This window comes from Neomonachus schauinslandi, chromosome 15 (assembly GCF_002201575.2).
Source record: "Neomonachus schauinslandi chromosome 15, ASM220157v2, whole genome shotgun sequence".
Classification (NCBI taxonomy): domain Eukaryota; kingdom Metazoa; phylum Chordata; class Mammalia; order Carnivora; family Phocidae; genus Neomonachus; species Neomonachus schauinslandi.
Window position 1 is genome coordinate 23559478 of NC_058417.1, and position 22303 is coordinate 23581780.

At 39.4% G+C, this 22303-nt stretch overlaps 1 protein-coding gene across 2 annotated transcripts in view; it reads left to right on the top strand.

Moving 5' to 3' along the window:
* ACACA (acetyl-CoA carboxylase alpha) overlaps positions 1 to 22303 on the top strand; it is a 239733-nt gene that overhangs the window by 23445 nt on the left and 193985 nt on the right. Inside the window, exon 1 of one of the 2 annotated variants that reach the window (XM_044921885.1) lies at positions 17676 to 17728. The exons of the other annotated variant lie outside the window; for it this stretch is intronic. Within the exon in view, the coding sequence (XP_044777820.1) occupies positions 17676 to 17728 (53 nt within the window). Of the gene's footprint in view, positions 1 to 17675; positions 17729 to 22303 lie in introns of those variants that run through there. 2 annotated transcript variants of the gene reach the window in all.

Genomic DNA, 22303 nt, shown 5'->3' on the forward strand with positions numbered 1-22303 from the left:
TGAGCCGAAGGCAGTCGCTTAACCAACTGAGCCACCCAGGCGCCCTCCTTTTTTCTTTTTTTTAAAGTAGTCTTCATGCCTAGCGTGGAGCCCATTGCAGGGCTTGAACTCATGACCCTGAGATCAAGACCTGAGCTGAGATCAAGAGTTGGATGCTTAACTGTCTGAGCCACCCAGGCACCCCCTGGTCATAGACTTTTAAAAAACACAAAGAGGGAGGTAGGTGGGGGATGGGTGAAATAGCTGAAGGGAATTAAGAGTACACTTACTGTGATGAGCACTGAATAATGAATAGAGTTATTGAGTCACTATATTGTACACTTGAAACTAATAGAATACTATACATTTAATTATACTGGCATTTAAAGACATATAGAGCTGTATGGACCTTCATCCAGAGGAAATAGCAACGAGGTGAGATTCTGAGAGGATCTGTGAGTGGCTTTCAGCTTTTGCTCCCATTGGGTCAAGAAGGAAATTTAGAAATTTAGGGGACAAGGATAGTGAGAGATAAAGCTGATCTATTGCTGTTACATCCTATCTTACTTTTCATGTTATCTGTGAGAATTAGCAATCTTGTTTTCTCAGTGACTAATTACAATAATAGTAATAATAGGTAAGTTCATCAAGTGCTTTACTATATGCTAGACAGTCTGCTGTGCTTTATGTGGAATTCCATACTTAATTTTTACAACAACCTCATGAGGTAAGTAATGTACTGTCATTGCCCACAATTTATGGATGGGGAACTGAAACACAGATTAAATAATGTGCCCAGGGTCACACAGCTAACTGTCTGTTGGATCCAGTCAGAGCCCATACTGTCAGCCACAATGCTAAACGAACCCTGGGTGTAATAGGTATGCTTATGTTCTCTTTGAGCAGTATTCCTCTGATTAAATGTTAACCTTATTAAAAAGATAGAGGGGCGCCTGGGTGGCTCAGTTGGTTAAGCGACTGCCTTCGGCTCAGGTCATGATCCTGGAGTCCCTGGATCGAGTCCCGCATCGGGCTCCCTGCTCGGCGGGGAGTCTGCTTCTCCCTCTGACCCTCCCCCCTCTCATGTGCTTGTTCTCTCTCATTCTCTGTCTCTCAAATAAATAAATAAAATCTTTAAAAAAAAAAAAAAAGATAGAGAAGTCAGGGGCGCATGGGTGGCTCAGGCAGTTAAGCCTCTGACTCCTGGTTTCAGTTGAGGTCATTATATCAGGGTTGTGAGATAGAGCGCTGTGTTCAGTTCTTTTTTTTTTTTTTTTTTTTTAAGATTTTCTTTATTTGGGTGCCTGGGTGGCTCAGTTGGTTGGGCGACTGTCTTCGGCTCAGGTCATGATCCTGGAGTCCCGGGATCGAGTTCCGCATCGGGCTCCCTGCTCGGCAGGGAGTCTCCTTCTCCCTCTGACCCTCCCCCCTCTCATGTACTTGCTCTCTCTCATTCTCTCTCTCAAATAAATAAATAAAAATCTTTAAAAAAAAAAAAGATTTTATTTATTTGACAGAGACAGAGACAGCGAGAGCAGGAACACAAGCAGGGGGAATGGGAGAGGGAGAAGCAGGCTTCCTGCCCAGCAGGGAGCCCGATGCGGGGCTCAATCTCAGGACTCTGGGATCATGACCTGAGCCGGAGGCAGATGCTTAACGACTGAGCCACCCAGGTGCCCCATCTGAATCCTTTTCTATGCATATATATGTATGCATTTCTTTCTACTGGAATGAGATCATCCTGTATACATTGTTTTATAATCTGTGCTTTTTTGTTGTTGTTGTCAAGAATTCCCAATTTTTTGTTTCAGTAAATTTTCGTCTCATTTGCTATACCCACCGTATTCCAGTTTCTGCAATTGACTCCAAAATGCTGGTTCATCCAAACTCATGTCCAATCTAAGACCACACATTGTGTATTCTGTCTCTTAAATTTCCCAATATTGTATTACCACCCCCCTCCTTTTTTGGTGACAGTGCCTAGCCATTTGTTTAAAAGGAATTTAGCAAATCATGAAAGTATATGGCTACTGGTAAGTTTGGTGGTATAGAGAGAAATGGATGGAAAAATAAAGGATAATTTACCGGGTGCCTGGGTGGCTCAGTTGGTTGGGCGACTGCCTTCGGCTCAGGTCATGATCCTGGAGTCCCGGGATCGAGTCCCGCATCGGGCTCCCTGCTCAGCAGGGAGTCTGCTTCTCCCTCTGACCCTCCCCCGCTCATGTTCTCTCTATCTCATTCTCTCTCTCAAATAAATAAATAAAATCTTTAAAAAAAATAAAAGGATAATTTACCATTCTACATTTTTTACAGTTATAGCACTTGTAGCAAAACAATTTAGTGTTGCACTAATGATATTTTAATGAATTTTATAATCAAAATGAAAGTGGACATTATAAAATAGTGTGATTTGATCAAAAGCTATGAAGGACAGAGCTTTTTAGTTTCAGCTGTGTTTGTTTTTATTTGACCTGGAAAGAAATTCTCTTTCCTTTTTAGTCTCTCACTTTAAACTCATGAGTTTGAAGTGATTTTGTTTAAATCTAATAATGGAGGTGAAGTTAAATAATATCTGCAAAGCTTTTGGGAAAGTAAAATGTGCCGTACTATGTAATATGATATTATTTATTATGAAGGAGTGCTCTTGTGAGGTAAAATTTTTTGACTGGATAAACCTTTTTAAGTCTTTTGCATATTAGCTTAAAACTTGGAAATTTAGATCTGAAAGGCTTTAATGACAGGACACATATACTCTCAATGTTATAATTGAGATGTTGAGAATAACCATTATTGAGAGGGCAAGAAATTTCATTTTTCCTTCCTATCTGTGGCTCATCTGTCTCCAAGCTTTAACATGTGAAATAAGGAAAAACTGGCTCTAGTTGAGTTTATATATGGTTTTGCTTGTAGATGGGCCTGTGAGAGTGTTTTTATGTTTTGGCTTTCTTCACATTTCTCATTCAGCTTCCCTGAGCTTTCTCCCTTCCCCCAGCAGCTTTCCAAACCCTTTACTCTCAATGCTCCTTCCTTGATATTCTGAGGTTCCCAGTTGCCATGGTGCCTCAGAAGTGAGTAGACAGAGAAGGTCATTATGAGATCAGCAACTTGGTACTCTTTTTCTGAAGGCAATAGTTTGCTCTGTTTCCCACCCACTCTTTCCATTCAGAAAACAGGAGCTGTCTGTGTATGTATTATAATCTCCAGAGTTTGTTCTATAAACTTAGCTAATTGTAGAAATGAAATTATGAATATGGTAAGTAGGGCTCAGGACGGCCACTTGACGATGTTTATTATTTTTATTCTTCTATTATTTTTTTAATTTATATGACAGAGAGAGCGAGAGCAGGAACACGAGCAGGGGGAGTAGGAGAGGGAGAAGCAGGCTTAGGAGAGGGAGAAGCAGGCTTCCCGCGGAGCAGGGAGCCCGACGCAGGGCTTGATCCCAGGACGCTGGGATCATGACCTGAGCTGAAGGCAGACACTTAATGACTGAGCCACCCAGGTGCCCCTATTTTTATTCTTCTAGTATAATGCATACATGTGAGTGAAGTTTGCATTTACTACTTAAAACTTTAAAATTATGAGGTATATACTTATTATAGAAAAGTTAGAAATGCAAAAAGCATGAAGGAATAGAAACAATCCAGAATATGATTGTCCGGTGATAATTGCTATTAATATTTAATGTTTCTTTTTGGTAATTTTTACCCCATAAAGATAAATTTCATTAAAAAACACATACATGGGGCGCCTGGTTGGCTCAGTCAGTTAAGCGTCTGCCTTCGGCTCAGGTCATGATCCCAGCGTCCTGGGATCAAGCCCTGTGTCGGGCTCCTTGCTCCGCGGGAAGCCTGCTTCTCCCTCTCCCACTCCCCCTGCTTGTGTTCCCTCTCTTGCTGTGTCTCTCTCTGTCAAATAAATAAATAAAATCTTAAAAAAAAACCCAAAACCACATACATGGATGATATCATAATGAATACACAGCTCTGTTACTTGCTTTTTTTCATAAAACAGCATTTTCTCATGTCATTAAAAGTCTTTTGTAAGCTTCATTTGTTTTAGCTTTTCATTTTGAAATAATTTTAGATTTACAAAAGAGTTACAAAGACAACAGAGTTCCTGTGTATCCTTCACTCACCTTCTGCTACTATTAATATTTTCCATAATCATAGTACATTTATCTAGAGTTGTCAGATGTAGCAAGTAAAAATATACGATGCTTAGTTAATTTTGAATTTCAGATAAACAATGAATAATTGTATAAAAATATTAAATACTACAAATACTGCATTAGACATACTTTTGTAAAAAATTATTTGTGTTTGCCTGAAATGCAAAATTTAAATGGGCATTCCGTATTTTATCTAGCAACCCTGTATTTATTAAAATTAAGTAGTTAACATTGGTGCAATACTTTAAAGCAAACTACAGACTTTGTTTGGTTTTCAGCTCTGTCTCCACCCTCACTAAGAGAGATCTACTGGACAATTCTAATTCCTGAGTTTTTCCAGAGTGCTAACCTGGAATCATGCTTGTTTCTAAGTGGCTTTCCCTACTGTAGGCTCTTTGGTTTCGAGGCGGTTACTTCTTGACCATCCACTTTCTGTTTTCTGCAATTTTTTGACGTCTGTATTTGTTAGGGACTCCTCTTTAATTTTCTTTGTTCTTATGTCTTTATGCCTCTTTTATTATTGTCATTTTTGTGTGATTTTTGGCAGAGAACAGTAATACACCAGTGCTCTGACAGTCTGTTACTGTCACCTGGTAGTTCCATCAGCTTCTTACTCTATTGCTGTCGGCTTCTGCTTCTACCACTTCTCTGAAACTACACTTAGAAAACTCACCGGTGACCTCCTCGTGGGCAGAATTTGACAGTGTTGACTTTTCACTCATTCTTGAAACTACTCCTTATGTTTTATTAACATTCTCTCCCAATTCACCTTTCTGACCCTTCCCTCTCAGGTTCTTGAATAGACTTGGCTTTTTTCCCATGACACTTAATTGTTGATTTTCTGCAAAACTTCCTGGCTGTAGCCCTCTTCTGTTAGGCTACATCCTCTCTTTTGATCTACCTTAATTAACAGCACTGCCATTTCTCTGGTCTCCTGAGCCAGAAATATGGGTGTTATGCAAGATTCCTCTCTCCTCCACCCCTCATACCTAATTAGGTATGCTTATTGATGCTATACCCCAATAATTTTTTTAAGATTTTATTTATTAGAGAGAGAAAAAGAACAAGTGGGGTGGAGGGGCAGAGGGAGAGGGAGAAGCAGACTCCCCGCTGAGCAGGGAGCTCATTGTGGGGCTCGATCCCAGGACCCTGGGTTCATGACCTGAACTGAAGGTAGATGCTTAACCAACTGAGCCACCCAGGTGCCCCACCCCAATAATTCTTGAATCCATTCCCTTCTTTCCATTGCTACTGCCATTGTATTTGCTTTTATTACTTGTTTGGATTATGGCAATAGTATTTTAGCTCTTCTCCAATCTCTTTCACCTGTCAGTATAATAAGCTCCGCGTGGTCATTGGAATCTTTCTAAAAGGTAAACTGATCATCTCATGGCATTACTTCAGTGGGTCCCTTTTACCAATAGGATATATTAGTGTCTAACCAAACACTGTGCCAGGTTCTTCTTTTTTTTTTTTAAGATTTTATTTATTTGAGAGAGAGAGAGAGAGCATGAGCAGGGGTAGGGGCGGAGGGAGAGGGAGAAGCAGGCTTCCCGCTGAGCAGGGAGCCCAATGTGGGGCTCGATCCCAGGACCCTGGGATCATGACCCGAGCCAAAAGCAGACACTTAATGACTGAGCCACCCAGGCGCCCCCATTGTGCCAGGTTCTTAACAATATTTCCAATACGAGAGTTTTCATCATTGTTATGGTGGGCTTGTTGAGATCTGTAAGGGTTAATAATGTCTCAGATTTGTTTGAACTGGGTTTTGAAAGAATGAACAGAAAACGGGCAAGCAACAGAGATAAGTATATATATAGCAGGAACATTAGCAATGATAGGGTTGACAACATGTGCGAAGTACCAGACGGAGACATCTAGCATGTTCAGGCGGTTATAAATCATTGAGTATTACCGTAATGTAAGGGAGACAGGGTGTTGAGTGTCGTGGAAGAAGGGGTGGGTAAGAAAGAGGTGAGATCATTAAGCATCTTGCCTGTCACACTAAAGACATATATAAAATGGAAAACAGTATTTAGATTTGGCTGTGCAACAGAGTCATCTGTGGAGCTTTAAAAAATTATGCATTTAGTTTTTCCATGTCGGGCTCCCTGCTCTCTGTCAAATAAATAAAATCTTTAAAAAATAAATAAATAAAATATTTCATTTATTTATTTGACAGAGAGAAAAATAGCAAGAGCAGGAGCACAAGCAGGGGGAGTGGGGGAGGGAGAAGCAGGCTTCCCGCGGAGCAGGGAGCCCGACGTAGGGCTCGATCCCAGGACCCTGGGATCATGACCTGAGCCGAAGGCAGGCGCTTAAGGACTGAGCCACCCAGGTGCCCCACCTTCTTTACATTTTAAATATCCCATTTTCTACTAAATCATTCCTGTTGGCATTCAGGCATGCTCTGATGACTCCCATCTTTATAAAATCCTTCTTTAATAGCCACGTTCCGTTTGGACCACTGCCCTGATTATCTGCCCCATGTCATGGCCAAGATTTTCAGAAGAACTCCTACTTCCTTGTCTCCCATTCCTTCTTCAAGCTGCACTAGTGTATACTCTGCTCCTGAAACTGCTCATGTTAAAAATCACCAGTGACTATTGTATTGCTAAATTCAGTGGGTGCTTCTCAGTTCTCATCTTTTCAGGTCTCTCAATAGATGACTACTTTTTCTTTGAAACACACCCTTCTCTTTTCTGCTGAAAACCATGCTTTTTTATCTTTCCTCCTATGTCCCTGGTACTCTGTCTAATCTGCTTTGCAAGCTCTTCCTTTTTGATGTTACTTCCAACAATTAGTCCTGCTTGGTCCTGGACCTTCTTTTTCTTTTACTTGGTATACATTTTCTTCCTGTATAATCTCATCGCTTTGCTACTGTGTATATGCCAGTGACTCCCATTATTTATGATATCCATCTCATACCTATCTTCTGAGCTGATTTGTTACGTTCAACTATATATGTAGTGTCTTCACTTGAATGTGAATAGACATGAACTGTTCTGTTTTTTTTTTTTAAAGTAAGCTCTATGTGTAATGTGGGGCTTGAACTCACGACCCCGAGATCAAGAGTGATATGCTCTACTGACTGAGCCAGCCAGGCACCCCTAGACCTGAGCTCTTGATTTCCCCCATCCTCAATAAATTTGATCCTTGTATAATCTTCCACATCTTACTGATAAATATTGCCTCTGGTCACTTGACTTAAGTCAGAAACCTGGGGAATCGTACTTCAGTTCTGTTGATTCTGTCCCCAGTGTTTACTTCAGTACATTCACTTGCCATTACCTTAGTTTAAGCCTTAGCCCCTCAACTTTGTTTGGACTACTAGAATGGTCGCTTAACTGGATGCTCTGCCTCCTGATTTCCCGTTGTTGGCACTTAGCATGAGATACTAAATAAATTCGCAGCTTGGCTCCTGGGCCCCTGAATGATCTGACTTGTCAGCTTCAGTGTGTTGACAGTGCTTCACCCATACTGGGTTTTCAGTTCTTCTGGTGTGCCAGTCTTTCCTATCTGGGGGCCACACATGCTTGTCCTTCCACCTGGATTCACTTTTACTCTCTCAGTTATTACTTGAGGCCCCCCCCTTTTTTTTAAGAGATTTTATTTATTTATTTGACACAGAGAGAGAGAGAGAGAGAGTGAGAGAGAGCACAAGCAGGGGGAGCGGCAGACAGGCAGAGGGAGAGGGAGAAGCAGGCTCCCCGCTGAGCAAGGAGCCTGATGCAGGACTCGATCCCAGGACCCTGGGATCATGACCCAAGCCGAAGGCAGACGCTTAAGGACTGAGCCACCCAGGCGCCCAGCCCTGCTTTTATAATTCATAATCTTTTTGTTCTTCTTTCAAAGGACTTATCACAATTTGTAATATTTTCATTAGCATATTTATTTGATTGCTTGTTTCTATTACACTGTAACTAATATGAGGGGCAGAGATCATATACGTTTTGTTTGCAATTGTATACCCAGCACTTTTTTTTTTTAAAAAGATTTTATTTATTTGACAGAGAGAGACATAGCGAGAGAGGGATCACAAGCAGGAGGAGTGGGAGAGGGAAAAGCAGGCTTCCCGCCGAGTGGGGAGCCTGATGTGGGGCTCGATCCCAGGACCCTGGGATCATGACCTCAGCTGAAGGCAGACACTTAATCTGAGCCACCCAGGCGCCCCTACCCAGCACTTTCTATAGCATATAAATAGATATTTGTTGAATACATGGGAGAGATAACAAGATTGGCCAGGGGCAGTCACAAAATGTAATAGTATTTTAAATTATGCATATATATGCCATCTTTTTAGTAGATTTAGGATTATTCGAGTTTTCTGTTTCTTCCTGGGTGGAATAGAAAATTATTTTTCTAAGGATTTACCAATTGAATCTAAATTTTCAAATTTATTGGCATAAACTTCATAATAACATACTCATTTCTTTTTCATGTTTTAGGATTTGTAGTGAGTTCCCTCTTCATCATTCCTGATATTGAGCTAGCATTTTCTCTTATTCTTTTTCTTTTTTTTTTAAAGATTTTATTTATTTGAGAGTGAGAGAGCACAAACGGGACGGGGGAGGGGAGGGCCGGCAGAGGGAGAGGGAGAAGCAGTCTCCCTGCTGAGCAGGGAGCCTGATGTGGGGCTCCATCCCAGTACCCTGGGATCTTGACTTGAGCTGAAGGCAGGCTCTTAACTGACTGAGCCACCCAGGCGCCCTGCATTTTCTCTTATTCTTGATCAGTCTTAATAGAAGTTTATTAATTTTTTTTTAAGATTTTATTTATTTGAGAGAGAGCATGAGAAAGCATGAGGGGGGGTGGGCAGGAGGAGAGGGAGAAGCAGACTCTCTGCTGAGCAGAGAGCCTGACATGGGGCTCGATCCTAGGACCCTGAGATCACGACCTGAGCTGAAGGCAGACGCTTCAGCGACTGAGCCACCCAGGTGCCCCTAGAAGTTTATTAATTTAATTGGCCTTTTCAAAGAACCAACTTTCTGTCTTTGTTGATTTTTTTTTATTATACATTTGTTTTCTCTTTCACAGATATCTGCTATCCTCTTCATTCTCTTCTTTATACTTTCTTTAGGTTTAATTTGTTTTTTTCTAGCCTTTTGAGATAGATGATTATCAGCCCTTCTTTTCTAAGCTGTGTACTAATGACTACAAATTTCCCCCAAGCCCATCTTTAGTTGTATCTCATGTCTTTTTTCAACATTTTATTATGAACAACTTTAAGCATGCAGCACAGTTGAGAGCATTTTATAGAGAACGCCTAGATTTTACTCATCACCTAGATTCTACCATTAACATTTTTCTATACTTGCTTTATCATTTATCCATTTCTGTATCTCTTTATCCATCAGGTCATCTTATTATATCCCCTCAACTTTTGATGTGATAAATCTTTATTATCATTCAGTTTGAGATATTTTCTTATTTTCATTGTGACTTATTTTTTAATTTTTTGAGATATAATTGACATAACAGTATATTAATTTTAGGTGTACAGCATAATAATTTTATATTTATATATATATATAAAATGTACATACTTATATAATGAAATAATTACCAAAATAAGTTTAGTTAACATCCATCACCACACACAGTTACAATTTTTTTCTTTCTTCTTGTGATGAAAACTTAACATCTACTTTCTTAGCAACTTTCAAATATACAATAATACACTATTTGTTAACCATGGTCACCATTCTGTACATCACATCCCTAGGACTTATTTATCTTATAACTGGAAGTTTGTACCTTTTGACCACCTCCACCCATTTCGCTCACATTCAGTGTGATTTTTTTTGACCCATAAATTATTTAGAAATGGAGTCATTAATTTCAAGACACTTGGATATATATTAAGATCACTTGGACATATTTTAATATCTTTGTCATTGATTTTTTAGTTTAATCCATTGTATTCAGAGGATATACTCTGATTTCAAATCTTTGAAGTTTGTTGATACTTTATGGACTAGCATATAGTCATATTTTTTCTTAATCAGTTTCTGTTGTATTTATTTATATTTATTTTTAAGTAAGCTCAATGTCCAACATGGGGCTTGAATTCACGACCCTGAGATCAAGAGTCACATGCTCTACCAACTGAGCCAGCCAGGTGCCCCTAGAATATGGTCAGTTTTGATAAAGCTTTATAGCACTTGTAAAGGATGTGCATTTTGCAGTTTTTGGTTATAGAGTTCTATATATGTCAGTTGAGTTTTTCAATTGTTGTTCCTCAGTATCTCTGACATTTTTCCCCCCTACTTGTTTTGTCGGTTGGTAAAACCAGAATAAAATATCTTGTTTCTAGAATCTTGTAAATCATTAAGAAAAAGATATTTTAATGTCTTCTTTTTAATGGAACTGTAGTTGATATACAATATTACATTAGTTTCAGATGTGCAACATCGTGATTCAGTGTTTATATACATTATGAAATGAATAAGTCTAGTTACCATCTATCATCATACAAAGTAATTACAGATTATTGACTATATACCCTATGCATCCCTGTGATTTATTTATTTGTAACTGTAATTTTGTACCTCTTAATCTCCTTGCACTTATTTTGCCCTTCCCCCCTTTCTCCTCCTCCTTGGCCACCACCAGTTTGTTTTCTGCATTTATGAGTTTGTTTCTGTTTTGTTTGTTTTGTTTCTCAGATTCCACATATAAGTGAAATCATAGGTATTTGTCTTTCTCTCTCTTTTTGACTTATTTCACTTACCATAATACCTTCTAGGTCCATCCATGTCATTGCAATTGGCAAGATGTCATTCTTTTTTATGGCTGAGTAATATTCTATTGTCTATGTATACCACATATTCTTTATCCATTCATCTGTCGATGGATACTTAGTTGTTTCCTTATCTTATTGTAAATAACCCTGCAGTGAACATAAGAGTACATATATCTTTTCAAATTGTGTTTTTGTTTTCTTTGGGGAAATACCCAGAGGTGGAATTGCTGGGTGGTATGGTAGTTCTATTTTTAATTTTTAAAAAATTTTTTAAATCTATTTTTATTTTTTGAGGAACCTTCATACTGTTTTCCATTTCCCATTCCTCCCAACAGTGCACAAGGGCTCCCTTTTCTCTGTATCCTTCTCAATGCTTGGTATTTTTTGTTTTTTAATAAAAACCATTCTAGGCGTGCCTGGGTGGCTCAGTCAGTTAAGAGTCTGCCTTCAGCTCAGGTCATGATCCCAGGGTCCTGGGATCCAGTCCTGCATCAGGCTTTCTGCTCAGTGGAGAGCCTGCTTCTCCCTTTGCCTGCAGCTCCCTCTGCTTGTGCTCTCTCTCTCTTTCTGTTAAATAAATAAATAAAATCTTTAAAAAAAAAGCCATTCTAACAGGTGTGAGGTGATAATCTCATTGTTTTGAGATTTGCATTTCCCTGATGATTAGTGATGTTGAGCTTCTTTTCATGTGTCTGTTGGGCATCTGGATGTCTTCTTTGGAAAAATGTCTACTCACATCCTCTTTCCATTTTTTAATTGGCTCGTTTGGGGTTTTTTGGTGTTGAGTTGTATGAGTTCTTTATATATTTTGGCTATAACCCCTTGTCAGATATATCATTTGCAAATATCTTCTTCCATTCAGTAGGTTGCCTTTTCATCTTGTTGATGGTTTCCTTGATATTTCAGTGTTTTATAAAGACATTTCAACCCAATAGAAATATGGGGAAAAGACTTGAACTTTACAAAAGATATCCAAATGGCAAGTAAGTTTATTAACGGTGTTCAGTATCATTGGTCATCAGGGATTTGTGAATTAAAATTCCAATGAATTAAGTACCACCCCAATCAAAAAGGTTAATATTAAAAGACTGACAGTATTAAGTGTTAGCAAGGATGTGGGCCTACATTGCTGGTGGGAATGTAACTTGGCACAACCACTTTAGAAAACTTTTTGGGGGTTCCTGGGTTAAGCGTCTGCCTTCGGCTTGGGTAATGATCCTGGAGTCCTGGGATCGAGTCCCACATCGGGCCTCCATGCTCAGCAGGGGAGTCTGTTTCTCCCTCTGCCCCCCACCCTGCCCTCGTGCTCTCTCTCTCACTCTCAAATAAATAAATAAATAAAATCTTTTAAAAAAATAGAAAAATATTTGGTAGTATCTTTTAAAGTTAAACATACACATATTCTATCAACAAGCAAGTCCACTCCTAGGTATTCACCCAAAAGAAATGAATGCATTTGTCCCCCAAAAACCAAGTACAAGGATGAATATGGTCAAGATTCATAAACAACTCAAATGTCCATCAATAGTAGAATAGATAAATTATGGGTTAGTCACACAATGGAATACTACACAGCAATGAAAATGAACAAGCTACTGCTATGTCACAAGGATGAATTTTATAGACAATGTATTGATGAAGTACATTCAGACTGACACTATATATATGAAGTTCAAGAACAGGCAAAACTGATTTGTAGTGATGAGTTCAGAATAGTGTTTACACTGGGGAGGATGTTGACTGGAAAGGAGTGCAAGGGAGCCCTCTGAGACTCTGGAAATATTCTGTATCTTAATGGAGTGGTTGGTTATGTAGGTATATATATGTAAAATTAATTGAGTGTATACTTAAGATTTTTGCTCTTTACTGTATGAAGTTATATCTCAAAAAGTAAAGAAAATAGGCAGGACTTCCAGTTATAGCTGAGTAAGGATCAATAAATCCTTAACCCAAAAAGCAACTATAAGGCTTGACAAAACCACTTCAGCACCCTTGAGATCAACCAAAAGACATACAACAATCTGAGAAAAGGTGGTTTGAAACACTGCTGAAATTCAGTAAGAGCAGGAGGTGGCCTAGGCCTATTCCTATCCCCTTCCCTCTGGCTGGTTGGTGTAGAGATTTTGCCAGTGGGGGACTGCCAGTTTTGATGCTGAGGTTGAGGGGAGCTTACTCACTTCGGGTGGTGGATGATGCCCATGACCACTGCTGTTGTCAGTGGAAATGATTGTCTTGGCATTGGCTGTGTCCAGTGGGCCAGTGGCTCTACTAGACTGAGGTGTGTTGGAGCAAGCATATTGCTGGCTGAGGTTGTGTGCATGCACAGAGTAGACATAATAAGGCCCAGTAGGAAGTAAAAGCCAGAGCAGACTTGAAAATGTCCTGGACTTTGAATGTGCTACCCTGCCCCACACACAGATACATGAACAGAGTACAGAAGCCTTAATGGCTTCAGGTGTTTAAACATAACCCCTGCCTAATCACTGGGAGACAGCTAAGCTAAACCTTAGAAGGCAGGTTTCAGCGTAAAAACAAGCAATATAAAGTAAATAAGCTGAGACATCCGTGATGGCACACTTAGGGGTAGACAGATAGATTTAGCCCAGGCAAGTTATTAAGCCAAGGAAGGAAGGGATGTAGAGAGGAGATAATAGTAACAAAACAACCTTCATAGGTAAAAGAAAGCAGAATCTAGGCTTGTTACAATACATTATTTAATATGTTGAGTCTTCATCAAAATCGTGAGACATGAAAAGAAATACGAAAATGTGACCCGTATTTAGGACGAAAAGAAGTCAATAGAAACTGTCTAGAGGTGTCCCTAGATGCTGGATTTAGCAGACAAAATCTTCAAAGCAGCTATCGTAAATGCATTCAAAGAACCAAAGGAAAACATGTTTAAAGAGTTTTTTTAAAGTATGACAACAGCGAATCAATAAATAAAATTCTCAATAAGGAAAGAGAAATTACAAAGAGGCAAATGTCATCAAAGAGGTTATACAGATAGCAAATAAGAACATGAAAAGATGTTTGACATCGTTAGCTATTAGGAAAGTGCAAATTAAAACGAGATAAACAAACACACCTATCAGGTTTCCTAAAATAGAAACTAGTTGATGGCACCAAATGTTTGCAAGAATATGGAGAAATGGGATCACCTGTACATAGTTGGTGGGAACGTAAAATGATACAACTGCTATGGAAAATTATTTGGAAAAAAGTTTTTTTAAGTTTTTTTTTTTTTTAATAATCTCTACACCCAGCATGGGGCTTGAATTTACAATCCTGAGATCAAGAGTCACATGCTCTACCGCTGACTGAGCCAGCCAGGTGCCCCTGGAAATTTCTTAATAAAACTAGCTAGATATTTACCATATGATCCTGCAATTCTACTCTTAGTTACATACCTATGAGAAATGAAAGCATATGTCCACATAAGGATTTGTGCCTGAATATCCACAGCAACATTATTCATAATAGCCACAAAGTGGAAGAAATCCAATATCCATCAACTGATGAATGGATAAACAAAATATGGTGTAGCCATACAATGGAAAATTGTCCGTAAAAAGAAATTAAGTATGAATACTTGCTACAACACTGAAAGCATTATGCTAAGTGAAAGAAGCCAGTCACTAAAGACCATGTATTATATGATTCTATTTATGTGAAATAACCAGAATCTATACGGACAGAAAGTAGATTACTCGTAGCCTAGAACAGGGAGGGGTTGGGGGAAATAGGGAGTGACTGCTACTGGCTATGAGGTTTCTTTTTAGGGTAATGAAAATGTTCTAAAATTGTGATGATGGTTCATAATTGTGAATATATTAAAAACCATTGAATTATATACTTTAAATGGCTGAAATACATGCTCTGTGAATTATATCTCAATAAAGTTGTTACAAAATTTGAAAATGAGTTTAGCAAGGTCACAGGCTATATGATCCATATACAAAAATCAATTATATTTGTATATACTAGCTAGCAATAAACAAGCAAAAAACGAAATGAAAATAATTTCATTCACAATGGCATCAAAAAGAAAATACTTAGGAATATATTTAACAAAAGAAGTATAAGAATTGAGTATTAAAAATTATAAAACATTGCTGAGAGAAACTAAAAACCTAAATAAATGGAGAGACAGTCCATGTTCAGGGATTGGGAAACTCAGTATTGTCAAGATGGCAGTTTTCCCTAAATTGATCTGTAAACTCACAGTCCGTATCAAAATCCCAGCAGGCTTTTTTTTTTTTTCCTTTCTAGAGTTTGACAAGCTGATCGTAAAATTTACATGAGAGCCCAAAGGGCCTAGAATAGACGAAACAGTTTTCAAAAAGGAAAGCAAAGTTAGAGGACTTACACTACCTGATTTCAAAACTTGCTGTAAAGCCATAGTTTTCAAGGCACTCTGGCATTGCTGCAAGGACGGGCATATAGATCAGAAGAACAGAATTTAGAGTCCACAACTAACCCTTTTGTATTGGGTGAGTTGATTTGCAAAAGAGGACTATCCTTGATCCAAGGTTTCTCTGCCTGGAAAAGCCCAGCGTAAAACAGTCTCTCGCAGTGTGTGCTGCAGTATAACTCAGACTGCATTGCAATCACGCCAGCTCACGCATCACTGTCTGCTGGATAAACCGCCACGTCATCCTCGGTGCTTGGCATGTTACAATGCTGGGATCACTGTGGGCTTCTGGTTGGATGTTGTGCCAGGTATGTGTCTGCTTTGGACACTCTCTATTCATGGTAGATGAAAATGGGGATGCTTTGAATTGGGAGGAATGAATATGGCTTTTTTATTTCTCGTGTTCTAATATTACAGAGGATTGTGAGCAGCATCCATAAAAGATGAGAAATTCAAGCTTTGTTTTTGGCTCTGGGTGTGCTGTGTTAGTGTTTGGTTGTTTTAGAAAGATCCCTCTGGTGAAAGGAAGCACAAACTCGATTATTCAGTGTACCTTTTTAGTATATTTTTCTGATAAAATCGAGTGCAGAGTAGCCTGCTTTACTCTACACACCGGGCTTTATTTGGTTTTTGGATGTTGACCTTATTATATAACAAAGGTAGAGCATGATTCTCTTGGGAACTACCTACATCTGGAGACACTTAGATGTGTAAAATCGAACTGCTTCTACATCTGTGGTCACTGTAATTGTTCTGAACAAAGACCTCAGCGCTCTATTTTTTGAGACACATTATTCTGAAGAGTCATAAAGATAGGAGGGCTCCTCTGCGTCAGCTTGGTTCTTCAAAGGAAAAAAAAGTAAACTTGACTAACTTTATCGGACCTTGGCATAGTGTGTAAGGAATGATGCGAAGTGGTGCAGACCAGAAGACAACCCAGGACGTACATTTTCGATTATGGCTGATGGTCATGTTGAGTGGCCTGATTGAATCTTTTCAGGTCGGGTCATCCGAATGTCCCAAGGATCAGGGTTTGTCTGCCTTAATCATCTCTTTTCTATTTGATCATTTATCTTCTATCTCTGCTCCAAGTTATTTGTATACTTCTGTTTTGGAGGGTTTTTCTGGAAGATTAATAGGTTCTTAGCATAGTTGGCATCAGATGATTAACTATTCCTATCCTGCATTTTGGTGGGAAAGAATTTTTCTGTGGTGCATGAATCAGGTTACCACATTATTCTGGTGAATTAAATTCTTCCCGAGAGCTTATCATAGGAAGTTGTTATTCTGTAGATTCTAGCTGTTGGAGTCTCTCCCATTACAAGGGAGCAATATCATTAACAACAGTTTTATTAGAAGCTAAAGTAGGACTTTAACATTCAGCCACTGTTTATTTTATTTAAGGGATCTATCTCTGGCAGATTTGCTTTTATACCAATATACGTGTCCCAGTAGCCTTTCTAGATAGAGTTTTTCCCTATCCTACTTAATCTGGGTTAAAGTATTTGTCTGGGCCCCTTTTCTTTTCAAGGATTTTGTCCACATCTTCTCTATATCCCATTTGTCCCAGCTCCATTCTTACTCTCAAGTTTGCATGAAGAAAATTTCAGATTTTGTAACTTTAAAAAAGGTTTTTGCATGCATGTATCACTACTTTGGCCTGAAAATTAGAATTGTGGCTCCGACTTTATTCAAAGTTCCTTAGTAGTGGCATGTCCTGTCCTTTCTACTTGCTTTCTTTACCTCCCGACCTGCTTTCCCCGTTCTTGCAAGCTGATAATCCGTATTATTTGTTTTGATTGGATCTCAGAAATTACCTACTTAGACTGTGTGCTGTCCTCCCTCTGGATTTCATGACCCCATTATTTTCTTGACTTAGTCGTCCTTGTAAACGTTGTCTTTTTGCCTGGGGCCCTCCCTGTCATGTGCTCTTGGCAGCCAGGAGAGACTGTGGAGCTTTTCTCTGGTGACTGTCAGAAGAAAGTGACCGTTGTTGAAACATGTTTGCTGTGGCTAATGCAGAGCTAAGGTCTATCTTCTAGTTATACAAGGTTTTATATTCCTCCCCCTCTCCCTTTAGTCCCCTTGGGAAATCAATTCTGTGTGTGAACCAAGTTGAGGGAGAAAATTAAAAAAGGAGGAAAGGTGGGGAAATACGGAAATTGGGGACAAAGTAGACAAAAAGGCTGTAGTTTGAGTCCATCAGGAATACTCCAGTCTGACTGAAGCAGGGCCAAGAAGTAGGCAGAAGGCACTGTATCTCTTGTCCTCTTGGGTTTTAAGCACCTGCAACAGGAGGACGGACTGCAGCTTGTGTTTACAAGGCTGAAACCCGAAGAAAAAATCTTCCATTCCTTTGCCATCTTGATATGGAGGGTTCTGCAGAGGAAATTAAGGAGATGAGATATTACATGCTTCAAAGGTAAGTTTTAGGGTGCCATATTTGGGCAATATATACCTTTAAAAACCAGTAAGTCATTGACAGCTAAGCCCTGGATCTTAGGGGAAATTTGATTTTTTTGTATCTATAAGAAACCTTTTTATTTTAAAGGAAAGGAATAAAAACTCCCATATTTGCTCCTGGATTTCTCAGCCTTTCTTTTACATTCAGAATTTGAATCAAAGCTACCCACGCACGTGTGTGATATTGTAGCCACTCTGAAAACAAGCACCCCTACGAGGACCTTGCTGTACTGTTCTCTCGTTAAGGAATCTCAGTCTGTGCCTGATTTGCTCACCAGCTTGGGCTGGTTTTTCAAGAGTGATGTCTCTTCACCTACTGCAAAGGGAGATATCAATTCTGTGTAGTTTTTGTGTAGTATGAGCATCCTGTGGAGGATAGTTTTGAGAAAACTTCTTAAAAATATGTCTCTGGACACATTGATGGAAGAGAAATCCATTGATTGGAGAATCTGCAAGACCATGAGGTTCTTGATCTGTGCAGGGTATTAATGTCTAAGAGCTGCCTATTCCAGGATTTCTCTAGAGGCTGGCAAGAGTCCTGAACGAGTTGTCATTTCTGTCTTGCTGGTCTAACAGGGTGGGGAACGTCCGAACCTTAGGACCCACTTTTCCTTTTTTACCTGACGTTTTCCTGCCAGAACACCGTGGGTTGTTAATTGCCTTGAGTTGGAAAACGGTTTGCATTTACAACTGTAAATTTATTCATCCTTTTAATTTATGTAAGGTTTTTGTACACAATTCTCAATTCTTTAAGAGATGACAACAAATTTTGGTTTTCTACTGTCATGTGAGAACATTAGGCCCCAGCAACGTGTCATTGTGTGAGGAAATAAAGTGCTGCAGTAAAAAAGAAAAATGTGTCTCTGGGGCCTGGAAAGGTACCTGCTGCCATTGCCTTACAATGTGACGGTGGGCAGCCGGACTGGAGTTGTGGAGGGTGCTAAGCTCTCCACCTGCCACCCCCCCATGGGGGTCTTTCTTCTTCCTGTCCCTAGAACTTGGGGCTGAGGAGGAAGTGAATCAGGCCTTCTTGGCCGTCTTCAAGCCACTTGCAGGTTTGTGCATGTCCATCAGAGGATTAACATCAAAGACCTGAATGATGGGCTTGATAGCAGTCAGTAAGGGCTCCTCTGTTATCTTTTTTTATTTGCTTGTTTTTGCAGTCTAGAGTTCTTATTCTGAAAAATATTGCCTGAAAATTAAACTGGACCTTGGTGGAAACAGAAAATAAGCAATAAACACTGAGTTGACAAAATTTATCTTTAGAACAGTTATCCTTTCCTTTTCCTTTTCATTTGACCTCTTCCACCCTTTAGGGGGAAAACCAAGCAGAACTTCCACTGGGTGTCAAATAACTAAAAAGCATTAAAGCTATATATATATATATATAACATATATATAATAAAAATGATTTTTATGTATATAAAAGCATTTTTATATAACACTGTTTTATTGTTTTTTATTTATTTTTATTTTTTTAATTTGTTTAATTTTTTTAAAGATTTTATTTATTTATTTGACAGAGAGATAGCGAGAGCAGGAACACAAGCAGGGGGAGTGGGAGAGGGAGAAGGCAGGCCTCCCGTGGAGCAGGGAGCCTGATGCAGGGCTCGATCCCAGGACGCTGGGATCATGACCTGAGCTGAAGGCAGACGCTTAATGACTGAGCCACCCAGGTGCCCCTTTACTGTTTTTTATATATAAAACAATCATATATACACACATGTATAAACAAAACGTACATATAAATCACACATACCAAGTTTTGTTTTTCTGTGGGTAAATACAACAGGTGATCTGTCCACTGTTTTCACAGAGGCATCCCACCTGGAGCAGCCAGTCCTCCGATTTGAACTGTCATCTAGGGAATTTTCTTCTCTTCTTCATTAGCTCCTCTGTTTCTTACGTCCCTTCTTTTCCTTTTTCTTGGTTTACTCCATCCTTTTGGATGACAACATTCTCTAATAGCTTCCTGAGAAAAGATAGGTGAGTGGTAAAGATTTTGAGATCTATTCTCTCTTTATACCTGATCCTCTTGTTTTCAGCATGGTGCCTTACTTCAGAATATGCCTATGTGAAGGATCCCTTCATTAAAAGTAAGATTTTTTTTTTAAAGGATTTTATTTATTGGGGCACACCCCGGACCATGCTCTCTCTCTCTGTCAAAGAAATAAATAAATTATTTATTTATTTAAGATCTCATTTATTTATTTGACAGAGAGAGAGAGAGACAGCTAGAGAGGGAACACAAGCAGGGGGAGTGGGAGAGGGAGAAGCAGGCTCCCAACGCAGGCTTCGATTGCAGGACCCCGGGATCATGACCCGAGCCAAAGGCAGATGCTCAATGACTGAGCCACCCAGGTGCCCCAAATAAATAATTTTTTAAAAGATTTTATTTATTTATTTGAGAGAAAGAGGGAGATGACATGAGCGGGGGGAAGGGGGGGCGGCAGAGGCAGAGGGAGAAGCAAGCTCCCTGATGAGCAGGGAGCCCGATGTGAGGCTATCCCAGGACCGTGAGGTCATGACCTGAGCCAAAGGCAGACACTTAACAACTGAGCTACCCAGGGGCCCCAGTAAGACAAGTTTTTGTTTTTCTTCCTGCTTTGATGATAAATGATCCTCAGAGCACTCTAAACTATTGATTAAATCTTATGACCAATCCCTTCTCCACTTTAATTTCATCAATGCTTTGCTTCCTTTCTTGTCTTAAACTCAGGTAGCTCCTTACTGATTCTTTTCTTTTTTTAAGATTTACTTTCTATTTTATTTTTTAAAGATTTGTTTGTTTATTTTAGAGGGGTGGGCAGAGGGAGAGAGGGAATCTCAAGCTGACTCCTTGCTGAGCACAGAGCCTGATGTAGGGCTTAAGCTCAGGACCTGAGCCCAAATCAAGAGTCGGACACTTAATTGACTAAGCCACTCAGGCGCCCCTATTTTTTATTTGAGAGAGAGAGCAGGAGTGAGGGGGTGGGGGATGAGCAGAGGGAGAGAGAGAATCTGAAGCAAATTCCCCACTGAGTGCAGAACCCAACACGGGGCTCCATCTTATGACCCTGAGATCATGACCTGAGCTAAAATCAAGAGTCAGTTGCTTAACCAACTGAGCCACCCAGGTGCCCCAGCTCCTTAATGATTCTAAGTTATAACTTACCTGTCCCTTCAGTCCTTCCTTAAATAACTGACAGCTGATCTCTGAGGAGTGTGTGTGTGTGTGTTTAAATTTAGGTGTATAGAATTATGTAACATAATCCTTCCTGGCACACTCATTGGTCCATTTGTGGCCTACTATTATTTATTTATTTGGTTAGTTATTGCAGTCTTTAAAACAATAATGTGAAAAGAATTTGAAAACCCATCACCTAAAACAAAGGTTGATCCCTGGCCATCACCTCATCCAACCATATGGTCTCTCCTCCTCAGCGCTTCTCCCTGCATTCTTCCACCCAGATAATCATTTTCCTTAATCACATGTTCATCATATTCTTTTATCTTCCTGTTTATGTAGTTTTACTGTAACTCTATGTATCTTCCAAAAATGTGTATAATTTTAGTTGTTTTAACTTTATGATATGTTTTAAATTTATAATCTGTAGTCTTTATATAATATTTTTGGAGTTCTTGTATATTAATCTGGATACTTGACTAAAGTCTCCTATTTCTAATAATTTGCAGAATCTTTTGTGTTTTCTCTGTAAACGATTATATCACTCACAAATAATGACAATTTAACTTCCTTGTTTGCAATCCTAATGCCTCTAATTTATTATTTTTTTCATTTTATTGCACTTGCTGGGAAATCTAACACAGTGTTACATTTATGGATTTCTAAATTTTAAAACATTTTTATTTATTATTATTTTGAAAGATTTTATTTATTATTTGACACAGAGAGAGAGAGATTGAGAGAGCACAAGCAGGGGGAACTGCAGGCAGAGGGAGAGGGAGAAGCAGGCTCCCCGCTGAGCAGGGAGCCCGATGCGGGGCTCGATCCCAGGACCCTGAGATCATGACCCAAGCCGAACGAAGGCCAGTGAAGCCACCCAGATGCCCCTTTATGTACTTTTTAAAAAGATTTTTATTTATTTATTTGAGAGAGAGAGCATGAGCGGGAGGGAGGGGGGGTAAGGGGAGAGGAAGAAACAAGCTCCCCGCTGAGCAGGGAGCCTGATGCGGGGCTTGATCCCAGGACCCTGGGATCATTACCTGAGCTGAAGGCAGATGCTTAACTGACTGAGCCACCCAGGTGCCCCCATTTATGGATTTTCTAAAATTAAACAATACTTGCATACCTGGGACAAACTCAGCTTGGTCGTGGAGTAACGTTTTTTTACTAATATTTTACCCATCCTTGCACCAGTACCCTACTATTTAGAATATTATATTTAGGAATTTTGCATTTGTAGTCACGAAAAAAATGCACCTGGACTTTTCCTGTTATGTGACATACTTGTCTGGTTTTGGTATCAGTGTTACTCTAGCTGAGGAGTTTTACTTCTTTTTTTTTTTTTTTTTTTAAAAATTTTTTTTTTTT